At 41.9% G+C, this 16,326-nt stretch overlaps 1 protein-coding gene across 2 annotated transcripts; it reads right to left on the bottom strand.

The window, feature by feature from the left end:
- Positions 1 to 308: 308 nt before the first annotated feature.
- LOC110493965 (syndecan-2) lies at positions 309 to 16,269 on the bottom strand. Of its 2 annotated transcripts, none has more exons than XM_036966108.1 (5): positions 15,665 to 16,269; positions 4,997 to 5,099; positions 4,267 to 4,433; positions 3,936 to 4,095; positions 309 to 3,043 (listed from the first exon to the last, which is right to left on the bottom strand). In XM_036966108.1, exons 1-5 carry the CDS (start codon positions 15,722 to 15,724, stop codon positions 2,880 to 2,882), a joined length of 654 nt encoding a protein of 217 aa, XP_036822003.1. In that variant the 5' UTR covers positions 15,725 to 16,269; the 3' UTR covers positions 309 to 2,879. The 2 variants fall into 2 exon arrangements, with proteins under 2 accessions (XP_036822003.1, XP_036822000.1); XM_036966105.1 differs by lacking the exon at positions 15,665 to 16,269 and adding an exon at positions 15,006 to 15,056.
- Between the last annotated feature and the right edge of the window lie 57 nt (positions 16,270 to 16,326).

The raw sequence follows: 16,326 nt of genomic DNA, 5'->3' as shown, positions 1-16,326 counted from the left end.
ATGTTTACTATGGACATTTTGCTTTTCTTTCTGCATGACTTGGCATGAGCAAACATTTAGCTCACAGCAGCCTGTATGTTTAGTGTTTTGATCAGAGATCGCAAACTAACAAAAGCTATTTATATTTTTTACATTTTAGTTCAGCTTGCACATAAAATCTGAGATACCACATATAGTATTTGTGCTGCAAGTTATATTCTTACATTTACTTTGTAACAGTGTCAAAATTCAAAAGAACACAGACATATGTTGGAGCCTTATCAGAAATACAACCAACTCAAGAGAGAAGAAACCACATTGGATGACTATTTAATATTAAGCCACATTGTTTATTCAATAGTGTCTCCCATCATAACATACAACACTGCTTTTGTAACACTAAGTTGCCATCAGTATCCTGTGCTTATATTCGTGACTACTACTTCATGCCACTGAGAAGACATCTTTTGTCCCAAACAGTAAAAAAAAGAAATTAGACTTTCAGAATGGTAGGCACTTCAAAGGCTTAAAACATTTGTGAATATACTTGAACTAACATATTTCAAATATGTAATATAAATTAATATATAAATTATAGTACAGACATTATACAGATGCACCACTGACCTAAAGGTAGTCAGCGAAATTGTGTTGCACAAGCAGCACTGCAGATATTTCAATGAGCAAGATTTCACTCTGTCACACAGTCAGTATTTGCACACGGGTTTCCGTCACAGCCCGCTCTTACAATATGGCAGCCACTGGACCAAAACAGCGGAGAAGTTTAGCCTCGCGCTCTAACGCTCTTAGTTGTGGAAATTGACCCCATTATGCAGTTTTACTTTATGCATCTACATCATTTCGCTGACTACACCTTTAGAATAGTCAGGACTAAAAGGCAACTAAATAAATGGGGACATTGTGTTACATGTGATAAATGGCAAAAACACTGTTCCAAGTCCAAGGAAAGTCTTACTGTAAGTACCTTTATTCAATAATTACGTACCATGAGAAAAACATCAGCCCAGTGATCATAGAAGTTATTATTTTTTAGGGAAGAGGAACCGTCTGTTCTATTGTAGACATTCATAATTCTTTACAGATGCTAGAGGGGGAACAGATAAGTAAAAGGTACACCATGTCCTGTTCACTGGGACTACATCACAAATAGCACCCTAGTCCCTATTTAGTGCACTGCTTTTGACCAGTGTTCATATGGCTAAAGGGTGCCATTTGGGATAGCGCCCTGGACTTTCGAATGACAGATTTTCAGTCAAAGTTGAAACGGATATTACAGAGACGTCCGGTGTCCCATCTGTGGCTAGAGTAAATCACTGTACTAAAGTCAACACAAAGTCAACTGAACAGAGTTGAGCGCATAGGACTGTTCATTAGCATTAGTTCCCCATATCTTGCAAGTCATCATTTAAAAGCTGCAGATAAATGAAAATCAGCTTTTATATCATAAATCAGTCAGAAAAGTTTTGCAGGTTTGTTTATAAAAACACCCAAGTCTTAAAATACCATTGTGATCAGAGGAGAAAATTCATGGACCTAATAGTGAAACCTACTGAAAAGGTTACTCTATATTTTGGGTAACAGAAACTGGAACACAGAGTACATATAGCAGTGGAGGCTGCTGAGGGAGAACGGCTCATAAGAATGGCCAGAACGGAGTAAATGGAATGGCATCAAACACCTGGAAACCATGTGTTTGATACATTACCATGAGCCGGTCTCCTTAATTAAGGTGCCACCAACCTCCTGTGATATAATGCACTCCTCAAAGCACGTGTCAAACTCATTCCACGGAGGGCTGAGTGTCTGAGGGTTCACTCCTTCCTTGTACTTGATTGATTAAGGTCCCTAATTAGTAAACACCTCACCAGGTTGTCTAGGTCTTGAGAAGAAAAAACAAAAACCCAGACACTAGGCCCGCCGTGAAATGAGTTTTACACCCCTGCCATTAAGAGTACCATTTAAATCAGTGTTTCTTAACTCCAGGCCTCGAGTACCTCCAACAGTACACGTTGTTGTAGCCCCAAACAAACTCACCTGATTCAACTTGTCAACTAATCAGGCCCTAAAATTGAATCAGGCAAGTTTGTCAGGGACTACAACAAAAATGGGTACTGTTGGGGACTGGAGTTGGTAAACACTGCTTTATATCAGTAATGTTTTACTAGAAGGGAATGTCCTTTGCTTTGGTGAGATGACACTGGGTAGTTATGGAATCCTGTAATTCATTTCACACAATGACAAGAAAAATACCATAATAACAAAGCAAAACAAAATGTTTTCATCCAAGTTAAATTGGAGACCAGATTGCTTTGAGACTAGAAACATTACATCACCTCGACATGAAAAACATAAGTTAATGAAAAACAACAACTTTGGACATGCTATGAAAAAAATCAAAAATAGAATAGCTATAGGACAATTATATTCTGTCATTTTTATTTCAGTGACCTTTTAAAAAAAAGTTGTTTTTCCTTCCTTACAAATATGTACCTCTACAGTTAGAAAGTAGTCCATGACCATCTATGAATATGTTTCACGTTCTCACATGACAAGGAAATTCTCCAACCGTTCTAATGATCCACAATATGAAACATTTACAATAGCCCTGTTTGGCCTCATTAAGGAAAAGTATATATTTGCTATATGAAAAAGCTCCTTGAAACACTTCCTCATTCAATACCATTTCAACCAACAGCATGCGAGGAGGACCCTGCTGTATGAGATGTTTTGTATGCATCCCAAATGACACCCTATATGGTGCACAGATACTGGTTAAAAGTAGTAAGTACACTATAGAGGGCATAGGGTGCCATTTGGGACACAGCCTTCGTCTTTATGTTGCTCCAGAGGTTTCTCCTCATAGTGACGGTGGTTGTGTTTCAGGCGTAGAACTCCTTGGTGGGGGCTTTCTGATAGGCTGAGCTAGGGGCCTTGCGTTCTCCGAGGACGTAGCTCCCCTCGTCCTTCTTCCTCATCCTGTAGACCAGGAGGAGGATGAGGAAGATGGCGAACAGCAAACCTATAACCCCGCCAGCTATCACCGCTGGGGGGGAGAGAAGAACAACGTCAGAAGATGCTCATTGATCAATAATTCAATACAAGTGATTGGTGTTGACAACACAACAGTGGAACCTTGCTAGAAGATAAAGTGTTAATAACAGTCCAATCAGATATGACAGACCTCTACCAGATTGTGTGTGGGGCAAGGTAATTACCCCAACCCGATTAATTATACGATGTGCTGTCTCACCTAGCTATATTAAGACGAATGCACTAATTGTAAGTCGCTGGATAAGATCGTCTGCTAAATGACTAAAATGCAAAGTAAATGTAACCGCATTACCTTCTCTTAACGTGGATGAACAATTAAGAGGCAACTATGATTGTTTTGTATCAAATGTTTGGCAACAACTCACATTGAGAAATGAATGGGGAAAAGCACCCTGATAGCTGCAGTCTAGTGCATCAAAGTTAAGATCAATGGACTAATCAAATATGAGACGGAGCCGACTCAGGAGGAGTCACAATTACACTCTTCATTCATAACATGCTTTCATTGTACAACAATCCCCAAGTGTTGTTGGTTGCTTGACTCAGTCTCCTTCCCTCTGCTATCAAACGACAAGACAAAGAGTCTGTTTTTATTGATTATGAAAGCAAAGTCTAGAGTTACCCAATTTAAGAGAGGCCATGTTTCAGATCCAATCTCTGATTCTGGGCTGTATTGAAAAATGATCTCTTCAATTGGAACTGATAGATTTCAGATGACTGTTTTGATGAATCATTATCGTATTGTGTATCGCTTTTTTGTGTGATGTTTAACATATGTTGTCTCATGATATTTTATTGCTTTCATTATGCTCAGGTCTCATTGGAAAAAGAGACGTTAATGTCAATACGATCTCCTGAATAAATAAACAAAAACCAGAACATACCAGCTAGCACCTCCGTCCTCTGGAATAGGTTTTCAGAGTGTACATCGTAGGGTGCGTCTGCCTCGTACAGCAACCCGGAAGCACCAGTGGTGCTGGGAGGAGCTTCACTACTGATAACAGTCTCCTCTGTCACGTCCAGAGACTGCTCAGGGACCTGGGTCTGACACACACAGAGACAGAGGGAGAAAGATACATTTAGATTTTCACAGCAACTATAAAACCACAGGGATACTATTAAGTCCTTGCCATGCCAATAGTGCGAGGCGAAATGAAACAACCACACTACTGGCTCAAAAGCCCACACTAAAGTCAGTTAAAAAGAGAGGCATACCTCTGTTTCGGTCTCCGTTTCTGTCTCAGCTATTTCTGTGCTCAGGTCAGTGAATGTCAACATCTCCATTGTGGTTGAAAGGGCTGGTAGAGAGTCCTGGGTTGGCTCTGCTTCAGGAGCGGCGAACACCCTTTTCACTTTGACTGGCTCAGTGGCCTCACCGATAACTGAGGAGGAAAATAATCTAAAATGTATTGACCCCAAAGAGAAATGTGGTTTGCAGGCAGGGCTAACATGATAAACAACAAATCACAACAATGCTAATGAATTCACTTTTCATAATGAGTCGACCAATAACGTCACAACCCCTGTCATACTGACTCAGAAATAGACTGCAAGCCAGATCTGTTTGGGTGTTCTTGTACAGTACATTACAGTCTATGGTTCAGTATCACTTCAGGTTAGGGTATATGAAATAATGACTCATTCATTATTGAACGTCTCTCTACATGACATATGCTGGGTAATTAACATAGTCTTGGTTGACTGCATGTGAAACATCTGTGCATTCACCGCCTCCGTAGGTCCATTGTGATCCTGCAGTACCAGTGTGCCCTAGCAGGTTAACCAAAGTCAAAAGGTTTCTGTGCACCGTCTAGGACCTTCGTAGAGCCAGTACAATTATAGATTTACATACAGCTATAACCCTTAACATGGCATTCAGGTTACTATGTAAATGACATTAGGATACAAGGGTGAAATATTTTAGAAGAAGGTAACCATTGCTTACTCATATCACCGGACCCGGAGCCAGAGTTGTAACCGTCGTCGTCTACGGAGTCTCCTGATTGGTCATCCAGGTACAGGTAATCCGACTGGGCCGAAATCAATATCTGTGAATGGAGAACAAGAGATGAACAAAAAAAAGTGTCTCCACCATATAAATTGAATTCTACATGCTATTTAGGCAATGAGGCCTGAGGGGTGTGGTATATGTCCAATATACCACGGCTATGAACGCTGCAATGCAGAGTACAGCCTGGATACAGCCCTTAGCATGTTGGCCATATACCAAACCCCCAAGACGCCTTATTGCTATTATAAAATACTTCCACATAAATAGAACAAGAGCATTTGCATCATACCCATGGTATATTGTCTGATATACCACAGCTTACCTCTGATTCAGAGGGGTTGGGTTAAATGTGGAAGACACATTTCAGTTGTACATCTGACTAGGTATCCCCCTTCCCTTGATCAGCATCCAGGACCCATAATAATACTCAATAACTGATCACATGACAAACTACTCCCAGTGTAGATTTCATGCCCTTAAGATTATACAAACACTTTTCACTGTGGAGGATATCCATGCTGTTTATTTTATACAGGCATTTGAAGCGCAAGAGCAAAACAAATTTGAAAGAACCATGCTAACGAAATCAAGACAAATATTTTGGGAGAATTTTAATCCATTTTTTAAATCTCACAGTTCCCTGGGAAACAAACAAATGAACAGAAGCAGAAGTATCATGAGCCTCCCCATTACCTGAAATACCACTTAGAAGCTATGAAGGCCTGGATCAAATCTTCCCATTTTCTGAAGCAGAAACCAAAGACAATGTATCAGTCTTCCTGTAATTCCTCTGCATGTGGAGAGCAGGTTAAAACAGGAAGGTGTCATTGTCTGACTGGCTCATCCAATCCCAAGGCAAAGTGTTATTGTGAACAGAAGAATGAATAAACAGACAAACTATTTTTTTTAGGGCAGGAGGCTGCTCTCAGAGCAGATGGAACCATGTAGTCTGACTCTCTGAACCCTGGATCCTTCTAGGTCATCCCTCCCAACCCCCTGCATTCCTTTAGATCTCATGGAAATCACCATTCACAGCCACTGATGCTCACCAAGACGTGTGATGTTTCCACACAATTGCGCTTCCCAAAATCCCCACAAAAGCAATAAGTCTGACAAAGGTACTAAGGATACACCCCTCTGTGTGTGCGCGCACGCACACACGTCAAGGTCTGCCTTTTTGCTTCTCTGATGAATGTTGACACTAAGGAGCCTGGTTCAATTTTCAGGTCTTTGTTCGTGAAGGAGAGGGGGAAAAAGTGACATACAAGGATGATGTAAGAAAAAGGAAGGACTCTTGCTTCAAAGGAAGCAGAGCCTAGTACACAAGAGGACAAGTCATTTCAGACTCACTGAAGGAGAGATGCTTCAAAGAGCACAACAATGGCTCTGGTTGAAAAGAGGGAATACCCAGCTAGATAAAGACCTTCCCTTTTGGCCTCTGGGATGACATTTTCTTTTTTAAATAATTGTCATGTGTACAAAAACACATCTTTGGTATGCCATTGTGTTGTGCTCCAGTTGTCTTTCAAACTGTCACACACAGTGAATCATCTTTTGTTTGCTATGCAACATACTATAGAGAACGCAGCAGGCAGAACATGAGGAAGTGATGATCAAAGTAATCCAGGAAAACAATGTGTAAAAGTGCTCCCAAGACCACCATGCTACTTAACGGTGTTAGTACACATTATACATACATAACCGTGGTATTCAAACGAGGCTGCAATGAAAACGAATGGGACTGTAGCAACTGCATTGGCATCAAAATCCAGAGGGTAAACTACGTTTCTATTCAAGTGTTGATTGACATGGTAATGGACCAATAGTATTTGAGAAAAGTTAACGGACCCCTCTGACACTGTACTGTATTGTGATGTGTCAACGCTCAAGGCATGTATGCTACGTGTGGGCTAGGTGCAAAAATGTTGTTCAGAGTCTAATCATATAGCATACTTGTGTGTTCACATCGGCCTCTGGAAAACAGAGCCTGACACAATCTTAGCCTAGAAGACCACATGTACACTATGAAGAGTAGGAATGGAGTCATGAATGACTGATACCTACTGTACACTACTTCCGTTTGCCAGCCCTGAAAACACTTCCCAGTATTTAAAAGTATTTGACCCAGGTCTACTCAGCTGATTTAGCCTCTGAAGCAGTCAAGTGTTATGACAAATATCAAGTTGACCCCAAACATCCAATAGAGATAACATTGTGAGAACAATGGAGACTCTCAGGGTCAGCCGGTGCCCATACAGTAGTAGTCTAGTCAGTGTGAATGCCCAGCCACTGAATCATGAAGTACAACATCAATACAGACTGACGTTAAACAGCCCTAATCATTTCCTCCAATGTCCTTTGTTGATCAGGATTAGTCAAGGACTCAGATCAGGCCCCGGTACAGTACAGAGTACAACTAGCTACTGAAAGGCCCCATTTTCCTGCTGCCAGCATTCCATTTTCTTATTAGATAGTAGTGTTAGGTTAGGCTTTATCTAACAGGCTAAGATTGTGTCAGGCTCTGTTTTCCAGAGGCCGATGTGAACACACAAAAGTATGCTATATGATTAGACTCTGAACAACGTTTTTGCACCTAGCCCACACGTAGCATACATGCCTTGACAAAATACACTGTTCAAGATGTGAGGATCAATTACTTTCACATCTTATGAATAGACTATCTAAAGCAGTGGTTTATGGGGGTTTCAACAGCATCATATGGGGCTGCCTCAACTCTTCAGAGGGAGGTAGAGCGAAGAGGCGATGAGAGAACCATGTTTGCAGCAGTACGATGTGGTGGTGAATAATATCTCTCATTCCAAAACAAACTGCTGTCAGACATATGAAGGTGAGCCTCACATTCCTGGGCCAAAGTAGCAGCACAAGTGAGGTATTGTGCAGGGAGCTGAAGAGCTCAGGACTGGGCTTTCAGGCTGTGCCAAGTCTACAACTGAAAAGGAAATACTCCCTCTTCTCTCCCTCTGCTCACTAGCTAGCTCCTTCCAAACAGCCCAGTCAGCCAGACCCTACTAAATGGTTGAATCATTAAGGTATTGTTATTAGCGGCTAGGACAGCAACAAATGCTGGGGACATGTCAGCTAATCATGTCACCCTCCTCCACAGGTATAGTTGTCAGCTGTAATGATGGGAAGAGAGAACCTGCCAAGATATGGCTAACACTGGACTTATGGGGCTTTTTAAAATGCATTCCAGGCAGATCTAGGATGACTACCTGATATGAATGTAATCTCAACATGAAAAACATTGGATTTCCTTTGAAAGTCCTCCTCCATGCCCTGAAGGCCTGGCTGTGTTGTTTCTCAGCATACCCCTGTCGGACAGCCAGAGGAAAACAGGACGTTCTGAGCTGCTTACCTTCACACATTAAATAACATTCAACGCTACCGGCAACACTGCCCATAAATATATACCGTCCGTCAGCATCACCCAATGACAGCAACACCATGAATGCAACCAAACAGGTCTACCAAGACATTAACCAGCATGTGGACCAACAGTACAGGAGCTCTCTAGTAACCAGCTTCCTTCCACAGTGCTGGGAAGCAGCACAGATGTTACAGGTGTGGGTTACAATATTAACCCACATCTGCCGAGGGCTCAGCGTCATACAGGGCACAGCAGCTCTAGGCTACGTCCCAAATGGCTCTCTATTCCCCATTTAGTGCACTGCTTATGATGGGCCCTAGTCAAAAGTAGTGCACTAAATAGGGAACAGGGTGCCATTTGGGATACAGACCTTGCCGATGTAGTAGCTGTCCAACCAGCTGCTGACATTCGCAGCCCCTCAGGAGTACACAGGAAGAGCATTAACTAACTGCTGGACGATGCCAGCGCTCCACCAGAACTGCTGCAGAGACTAACAGGATGAATACAGCCCATTCAGACCAGAGGCATGTCTGGTGTTCTTCATATGATTCAATAAACACAGGTGTTGTACTAGGGCCATGAGGCTGGGATATTCTACGTCTTCTTGGAGGGGGCGGAGAGCAGAATACTGAGTCAGACATTCTGTGGATATTTGTTTCATTGACTGTACCTGAATGACAGAACTAGATGTAGTGTATGTTGTGAAATTATATCAGAGAGTGACAACCAAATTATGGTGAGATTACATGTGCTAGTTTCAGAAAGCACAAAATATGATTTTGTCAAGCGTGGTCTTTCAAAGAGAGAGACGTTGCCAATACTCGTCAAAGCTTCTTATACTCCAAGCCTTTCTCACTGCTGTCTATGCCTTGGGACAGGTCATCATTGTAAACAGGAAATGTGTTAAGTTATACTTACCTATATAAATGAAGATTAAATAAAAACATTAACTTTGGTCCTTGGATAACTGAACACCACAGTAGTGTGAGTATGAAGTAGTTTACTGTGATGTGGGACCCTGTGTGAGGGCTGGCTGATCCACACTCCAACTATTACCTTAATGTTAAGGACTACATTCAATCAAAGCTGCATTGCAGATTTTCGGCAGTAGCTCTCTGGAATGACCACTATGTCCAGCAGATATTAAAATTATATCTTATAATTCTAGGAAGCTTTCGGAGGTAAGAGTTCATGAAAGAGTTGGGAACAGAAAATCTAACAATCATTTATAACAAAATCCATTATTTTCTAACTCCGTTTTCCATCCAGGTAATCATGGTGTGAGACTGTCATATTCCAGGGATTACCAGAGCCAAGACATGAACAGGGGACATGAGTGGGAGTTTCAGGAGTAGCCAAGGAAAATCAAAGTTCAGTTGTGCAAAATATAGCTAATGTAAAGCAGATATGCAATGAATTTCTCAATATCTTTGTATTAATGCCAGAGTATGCCTTGGGACATACTCATTTGACAGCAAATGAGTCTGCACATGAAATCACTTCAAAAGACAGGATTACTAAGCAATTAGTGTCTACATTCAGGCTCAATTATAGCTTTTCACAAGTTCTTAAACTACACCCCAGGCTTGGTCAGACAGAAGCTATGGATCGGTCTCAGTTTGTGGTATTCGTTGACGTGATGCCACCACACACACAGCTTTAAGGCCTCTACACTGTTTACGTGCGTAGATCACGTGCATGTTCATAGTTGGAGTCATGAGGGGCCCAGACACTCACTCTAGCAACGACATTTAAAAACGTCTGGATCCCATGTATTTGCCCGTTTACAAATACTAGCTAGCTACATGTCTGGTGTTATGCTTCTAACTCTACTTTAAGGACTAAAAATAGAATTAGTTTAAAATATATATCTTAACACTCCAGATACAAATTTACTTTCAGGATTTAACTAGCTACAAAAGCAAACATGTCTGCCTCCAAATTAGAAGAGATTGAACTGCTCTTACTAGTCGTTTGTTTTTATTTCTCACGAGGGAGAAAATGGCATGTTGGTCCACTGACCACTACAAGAGGGGACAATTGAGAATATGTCTCTAGTCTGACCTATGCAAAGCATTGACAGGGGAAGACATGTTCAGTACTTTTGGATGTTTTTGGCAATTACAGGCACACAGCAAAAGCATTGATGCTAGTTAGAAGCTAGGAAACAACCGTTTTTGCCATCGTCAGCGAAGCTTGGCAGGATACCTGGCATGTCTCGAAGGCAGATTTAGTTGCTTATCCCTCAGTAGCAAAATGGGCCGAAATCACCTGAGAGTTTTGGGATCGTTGGAATTATCAGTTGTGTAGGAGCAGTCGACGGGACACGCATTCAGATCCGAGCTCCAGCAAACTCTGGTAACGAGTACTACAACTACAAGGGATGTTTCACAATAGTCCGGATGACAGGCCGCAATGCAAAGTACCACTTCACCATGGTCGACGTGGGCGCATTTGGTCGGGAGGGAGATGCCGACACCAAGGCCAGGGTCCTTGCCGATGACCCAAACACTGAGCCCATATTCCCGCTGAAGGTCAACATGATGCGACCTTATCCAGGTAAAATTCTGTAAATCTATATGACTGGTATAATTTTCACATGGTAATATTACACCAATGTGAATAGAAGTAATGACATGCCTCACATAAAAGTGCTCTGGCATCCCAGTAGGAGGATGGGGCCTATGTCCCAAGTATAAAGTACAGTTGTTACAGTACACATCTGATAGCCTTCATGATCCTGTTCAACACTAATGACATGCCTCACATAGAGGTGCTCTGGCATCCCAGTAGGAGGATGGGGCCTATGTCCCAAGTATAAAGTACAGTTGTTACAGTACACATCTGATAGCCTTCATGATCCTGTTCAACACTAATGACATGCCTCACATAGAGGTGCTCTGGCATCCCAGTAGGAGGATGGGGCCTATGTCCCAAGTATAAAGTACAGTTGTTACAGTACACATCTGATAGCCTTCATGATCCTGTTCAACACTAATGACATGCCTCACATAGAGGTGCACTGGCATCCCAGTAGGAGGATGGGGCCTATGTCCCAAGTATAAAGTACAGTTGTTACAGTACACATCTGATAGCCTTCATGATCCTGTTCAACACTAATGACATGCCTCACATAGAGGTGCTCTGGCATCCCAGTAGGAGGATGGGGCCTATGTCCCAAGTATAAAGTACAGTTGTTACAGTACACATCTGATAGCCTTCATGATCCTGTTCAACACTAATGACATGCCTCACATAGAGGTGCTCTGGCATCCCAGTAGGAGGATGGGGCCTATGTCCCAAGTATAAAGTACAGTTGTTACAGTACACATCTGATAGCCTTCATGATCCTGTTCAACACTAATGACATGCCTCACATAGAGGTGCTCTGGCATCCCAGTAGGAGGATGGGGCCTATGTCCCAAGTATAAAGTACAGTTGTTACAGTACACATCTGATAGCCTTCATGATCCTGTTCAACACTAATGACATGCCTCACATAGAGGTGCTCTGGCATCCCAGTAGGAGGATGGGGCCTATGTCCCAAGTATAAAGTACAGTTGTTACAGTACACATCTGATAGCCTTCATGATCCTGTTCAACACTAATGACATGCCTCACATAAAAGTGCTCTGGCATCCCAGTAGGAGGATGGGGCCTATGTCCCAAGTATAAAGTACAGTTGTTACAGTACACATCTGATAGCCTTCATGATCCTGTTCAACACTAATGACATGCCTCACATAGAGGTGCTCTGGCATCCCAGTAGGAGGATGGGGCCTATGTCCCAAGTATAAAGTACAGTTGTTACAGTACACATCTGATAGCCTTCATGATCCTGTTCAACACTAATGACATGCTTATTTATGCAAAGGTTCTTCAGGCCTTGATGATGCCAAGAAGATCTACAACTACAGTCACTCCAGAGCCAGAAGAATTAGTCCTGAAGCATGAGACAGAATACACTCAGCGGTTCAGGACGACAGCTAGCCTAGCGTTTAAGAGCATTGGGCCAATAACCGAAAGGTTGTTGGTTTAAATCCCTGAGCAGACTAAGTGAAAAAAATGGGTTGGTGTGCCCTTGAGCAAGGTCATTAACTCTAATTGTTCCTGTAAGTCACTCTGGATAAAAGAGTCTGCTAAATGACTAAAATATCAATCTCGACTTGTGTTTTCTATTCAGTTCTGAAAGCTGTGGGCCAAGTCAGGCTCCCTCTGGATCTAGAAAAGGATCCCAAATGTACTGGTGAAATTCTTTGAAAATCTGTGACATGCTTAGCAGTGTTCTACAAAAACACAGAAAATCCTCAGCAGAGAAAGAAAATCCCCAGTGTTGAAAGATCAACACAGGCTCTGTGAGAAACTTCCCTCCCTTAAATCATCGCTAAATATAAATAATTGATTTAACCCAAGTGACGGAACTCAGATTCTTCAGAGGGGGGGGGGGGGGGGTAGTGACTTAAGTGGAGAATCTCAGACCTTTCAAATAAGACAACAAAGCTGTCAAACCACAACCCTACAAGTTTGACCCAGCAACAAACTCAACCCCACAAGTATCCAAATCAGTTCTGATTTATCACATAAATAACATCTGCTAAAAATGTGTATCGCTGGTGTACTGAAATGCTTGTGTATTTGACCCAGCAACAAGCTCAACCCAGAAAATGTTTAAAATTCCAGACAAGCTTTGGTGGACAGATAAAAGGCAAGCCTCTTACAGAACTGTTGAGAGAGAAGGAGACAGAAAGAGAGCTGGGGAAAACGAGTAGAAATACCAATGGAGCGCAGATCCACTTACATGTGAAGCTGCATGACTCCCAGACCAGCCCTATCCAGTCAGCGCTGATAGGTTTGACAGTACATACTCTACCCTGTGTACTGCATGCATGACTAACACTGGGGAGGGCCTCCCTCCTGATGACAGGAAACATTTTAAAAGAAGTATTTAAAATATTCTCAAATTAAGGTCAGGCAGAAAATACCACCACTTAGGATCTTGTGCGAGATTGTAGTTCCAAAGGAAATAAAACCGATTAGTTCCTGTTTTGCATTGATATCGTTATCACAGCTTGTGGATTCAGAGTCCAGATCACACCACACCGTCTTTCACATCCAGACCGTCACCTCTGACTCACATACAGCTTCGGTGGTCTCTAAAAACAACACTAATGTCTATTGAGAGAACGTCTGCCAGTTACATACAGTACAAAAACATCTGGAGTGGGTGTTTTTGTTTTCAGGAAACCGGTATGGCCATATATGGAAGTAACGCAAGGCAAAGAACATTTAGTACCAGTCACATCTATTAGCAAAGAGCAGACAAGGGGTATTCTCTCAGGATGCTTTTCAACCGGGTAAACAAAGTTGGCTGGCATAACACCACAGCAAGCTGTCAGCATACACCGTCATGGAACATCTTGCATTTGACCACGGTCCACGCTATTCTAGAAAAATGTTACATTAAGGTTAACTTTCACTCTAGGATGTATGATCAGAGTAGCAATGATCACAATTCCATGTACAATCAAATCCACACAAACAAAGAGAAGTCCAAACATTTACTAAATCTTCAGGCATAGGCTACATTTGTCAAGAATGGTTCAAAACTAACATCTCTTATTATTGACCTTCAGATCTGAGCCAAACAACCTACACACTTTCATTATCCAGTTGACAAGTTCAGGGCTTCATAGATACAGAGCAGACGGTGTGTACATCACAAGGTTTTCCCATCTCACAACACAGCCATCTAGTGCCTTGCTGCCTAGCCACCCCCAGGTTTTCACTGAGAACTTTACATTTGCTAAGCTAATTGAGGCAGGGGAGGAATGAGAGTAGCAGTCAGTACTGAAGCTGCGGCATGTGACCATTTTCCATCCTCTCAAGAAATCCTATTTGTCAGGCTAGTAATTTCATTACTTTTCTCATTCAGGATTTCCATGCATATTTCTAGAGCTTTGATCTCAGACTTAAGTACATCCAACTCTAGATGTTTCTATACTGTTGAAGTTATTCCCAACCATGCCTTAGTATTTGATGTGGGCCATCTGTATGAAACACTTTAAATTACACAACGTTGGTGATGATATGACAAGTCATTTCAGTTCCATCTAAACAGCAGATGTTTCTTCACTGTTGACTTTAATACCAATCAAGTCAGATGTCATGGTGACAGTGATATAGTACATGAAGTACTTTCAGTGACAAATCGTCAATGATGACGTGTTACATCTGTTTAATATCGAGATATAACTAGAGCAATAGTTTCTCTGTTTCCGCATTAACAAAAATATGGATAGTGATGGAGGGAAGAGTCCTGTCCAATATGTGATGAATTAGAGAAAATGGCTGCCTCTCAGAGCTGGTGTTTATGTTTTCTGCTGAAAAATGGAAGGGGGGTGAGCGATGGTGGTTTCTGAAATCCTGAATGGACCAAATACAGTCAAATGCTCCAAATGAGGAATCTGACCTAATGTTAGAGGGGAGCGTGAGGCATGCAGCCTTCACCACAGTCAAACACACATCAGCCTAAAATAACTTCATTCATTCACCCACCTTCACTTTAGTATAATGTCCATAGGTTGATACCATCACAACTATAGAACCCTGCACCCCCATTCACTTTAAATCAGAGATGAGGGCCCTTGCCTTTAACTCCACTGATAGACAATTCAGTAGTTGTTTAACGTGTCTTTCAATAGGAGGTTATTGGACACGTGTTAAAAGGCAACACTGAGATGCCCTGTGTTCTCGGCCTGGTTAAATGGAAACATTTCAATCTGTTTTGACCAAGGAACAGAGACGACTGTAGTTCCACACCGCCTCTTGAAAATCATATTTGACCACGGTGGAATCAAAACGGTAAATAAACTATTTGGTTTTACACAAATATTAATCAAGACACGTGCTTTTCTGGCAACTAAAAAGGTATCTTTATAATTTGGGCCACAATGTGATAAGACTTCAGTCATATGGGAAGTGCACAAGGGGAAGGAGGACATAAATAAGGGAATAGTTATTGACTTCTTTACTTGTAAAAGTAGCCAGATGAATGACTCGTTGAGGTTATGAAGACCGCGAGTGAGACAAGCATGCAAAATAGCGTACATCGAAACCAAAGCCCGTTAAAAAAAACATTTCAGCACCGCCTTACCGCGCTAGGTATAACAAAACACATTTTATATGACTTTCTTTGTCCTGACAACTTTACTCACCGTTTCACTCATAAAACAGGTCGCCAACGCGAGAGTCAATAGTATCCAAGTGTTCGTCATTATTCCTTTGGAAAGAACAAACCGTGGCGAAAAATAGATCTATTGGCTAGCGCTCATACAAAACATATGTAATTATCTTCACAGTTGTAGACGCCACTCTCTCTCCCAGATTATACTCTCCCAATCGAATTATTCCAAAACGAGCAAAACTAGATCCTCCCCACTCGATGTTTCTCTCCGAATAAAATAGTTTATTTCCCGTTTTCCTAGTACTTTTCTACTGAAAGGGAAAAGCGGAAGCACGCGCTACTACATGTACGGATGCGTCAGTTTGGAACGCAACATTCATTGCGGAAACAAGGTAGTTAGGAAAGAGTCTTCTATAATTGGTTGATAGATACGTGGAACATAAAGAAGCGTCATTCACTTGAGTGTGCAGTGATAATTTAAATTGACAATTTGACATAGCCACAAGTGAATGAGTTATGATAGGCTAGTAGAGTTTGCCGACACAGGTTATGAACCATCCGGATATGATAGCCCCATCTCACTTCTGACACCAAGGCAGGATTCCGGGGTAGCGTAACACCTCACAATACATTGAAAGGTCTAAACCAGGACTCTCCAACACTGTTCCTGGAGAGCTATCGTCCTGTAGGTTT

The sequence above is a fragment of the Oncorhynchus mykiss genome, chromosome 3 (genome assembly GCF_013265735.2).
Source record: "Oncorhynchus mykiss isolate Arlee chromosome 3, USDA_OmykA_1.1, whole genome shotgun sequence".
NCBI lineage: Eukaryota > Metazoa > Chordata > Actinopteri > Salmoniformes > Salmonidae > Oncorhynchus > Oncorhynchus mykiss.
This window is presented reverse-complemented; position numbering and strand designations above follow the sequence as displayed.

Bases quoted from the DNA above. Each gene is read 5' to 3' on its own strand.
- LOC110493965 (XM_036966108.1), bottom strand. From the start codon at position 15,724: ATGACGAACACTTGGATACTATTGACTCTCGCGTTGGCGACCTGTTTT. The intron at 5,100-15,664 runs GTGAGTAAAGTT...CTCCATTCACAG, and splicing joins CCTGTTTTATGAGTGAAACG to ATATTGATTTCGGCCCAGTC. The intron at 4,096-4,266 runs GTATGCCTCTCT...TGTGTGTGTCAG, and splicing joins AAACGGAGACCGAAACAGAG to ACCCAGGTCCCTGAGCAGTC.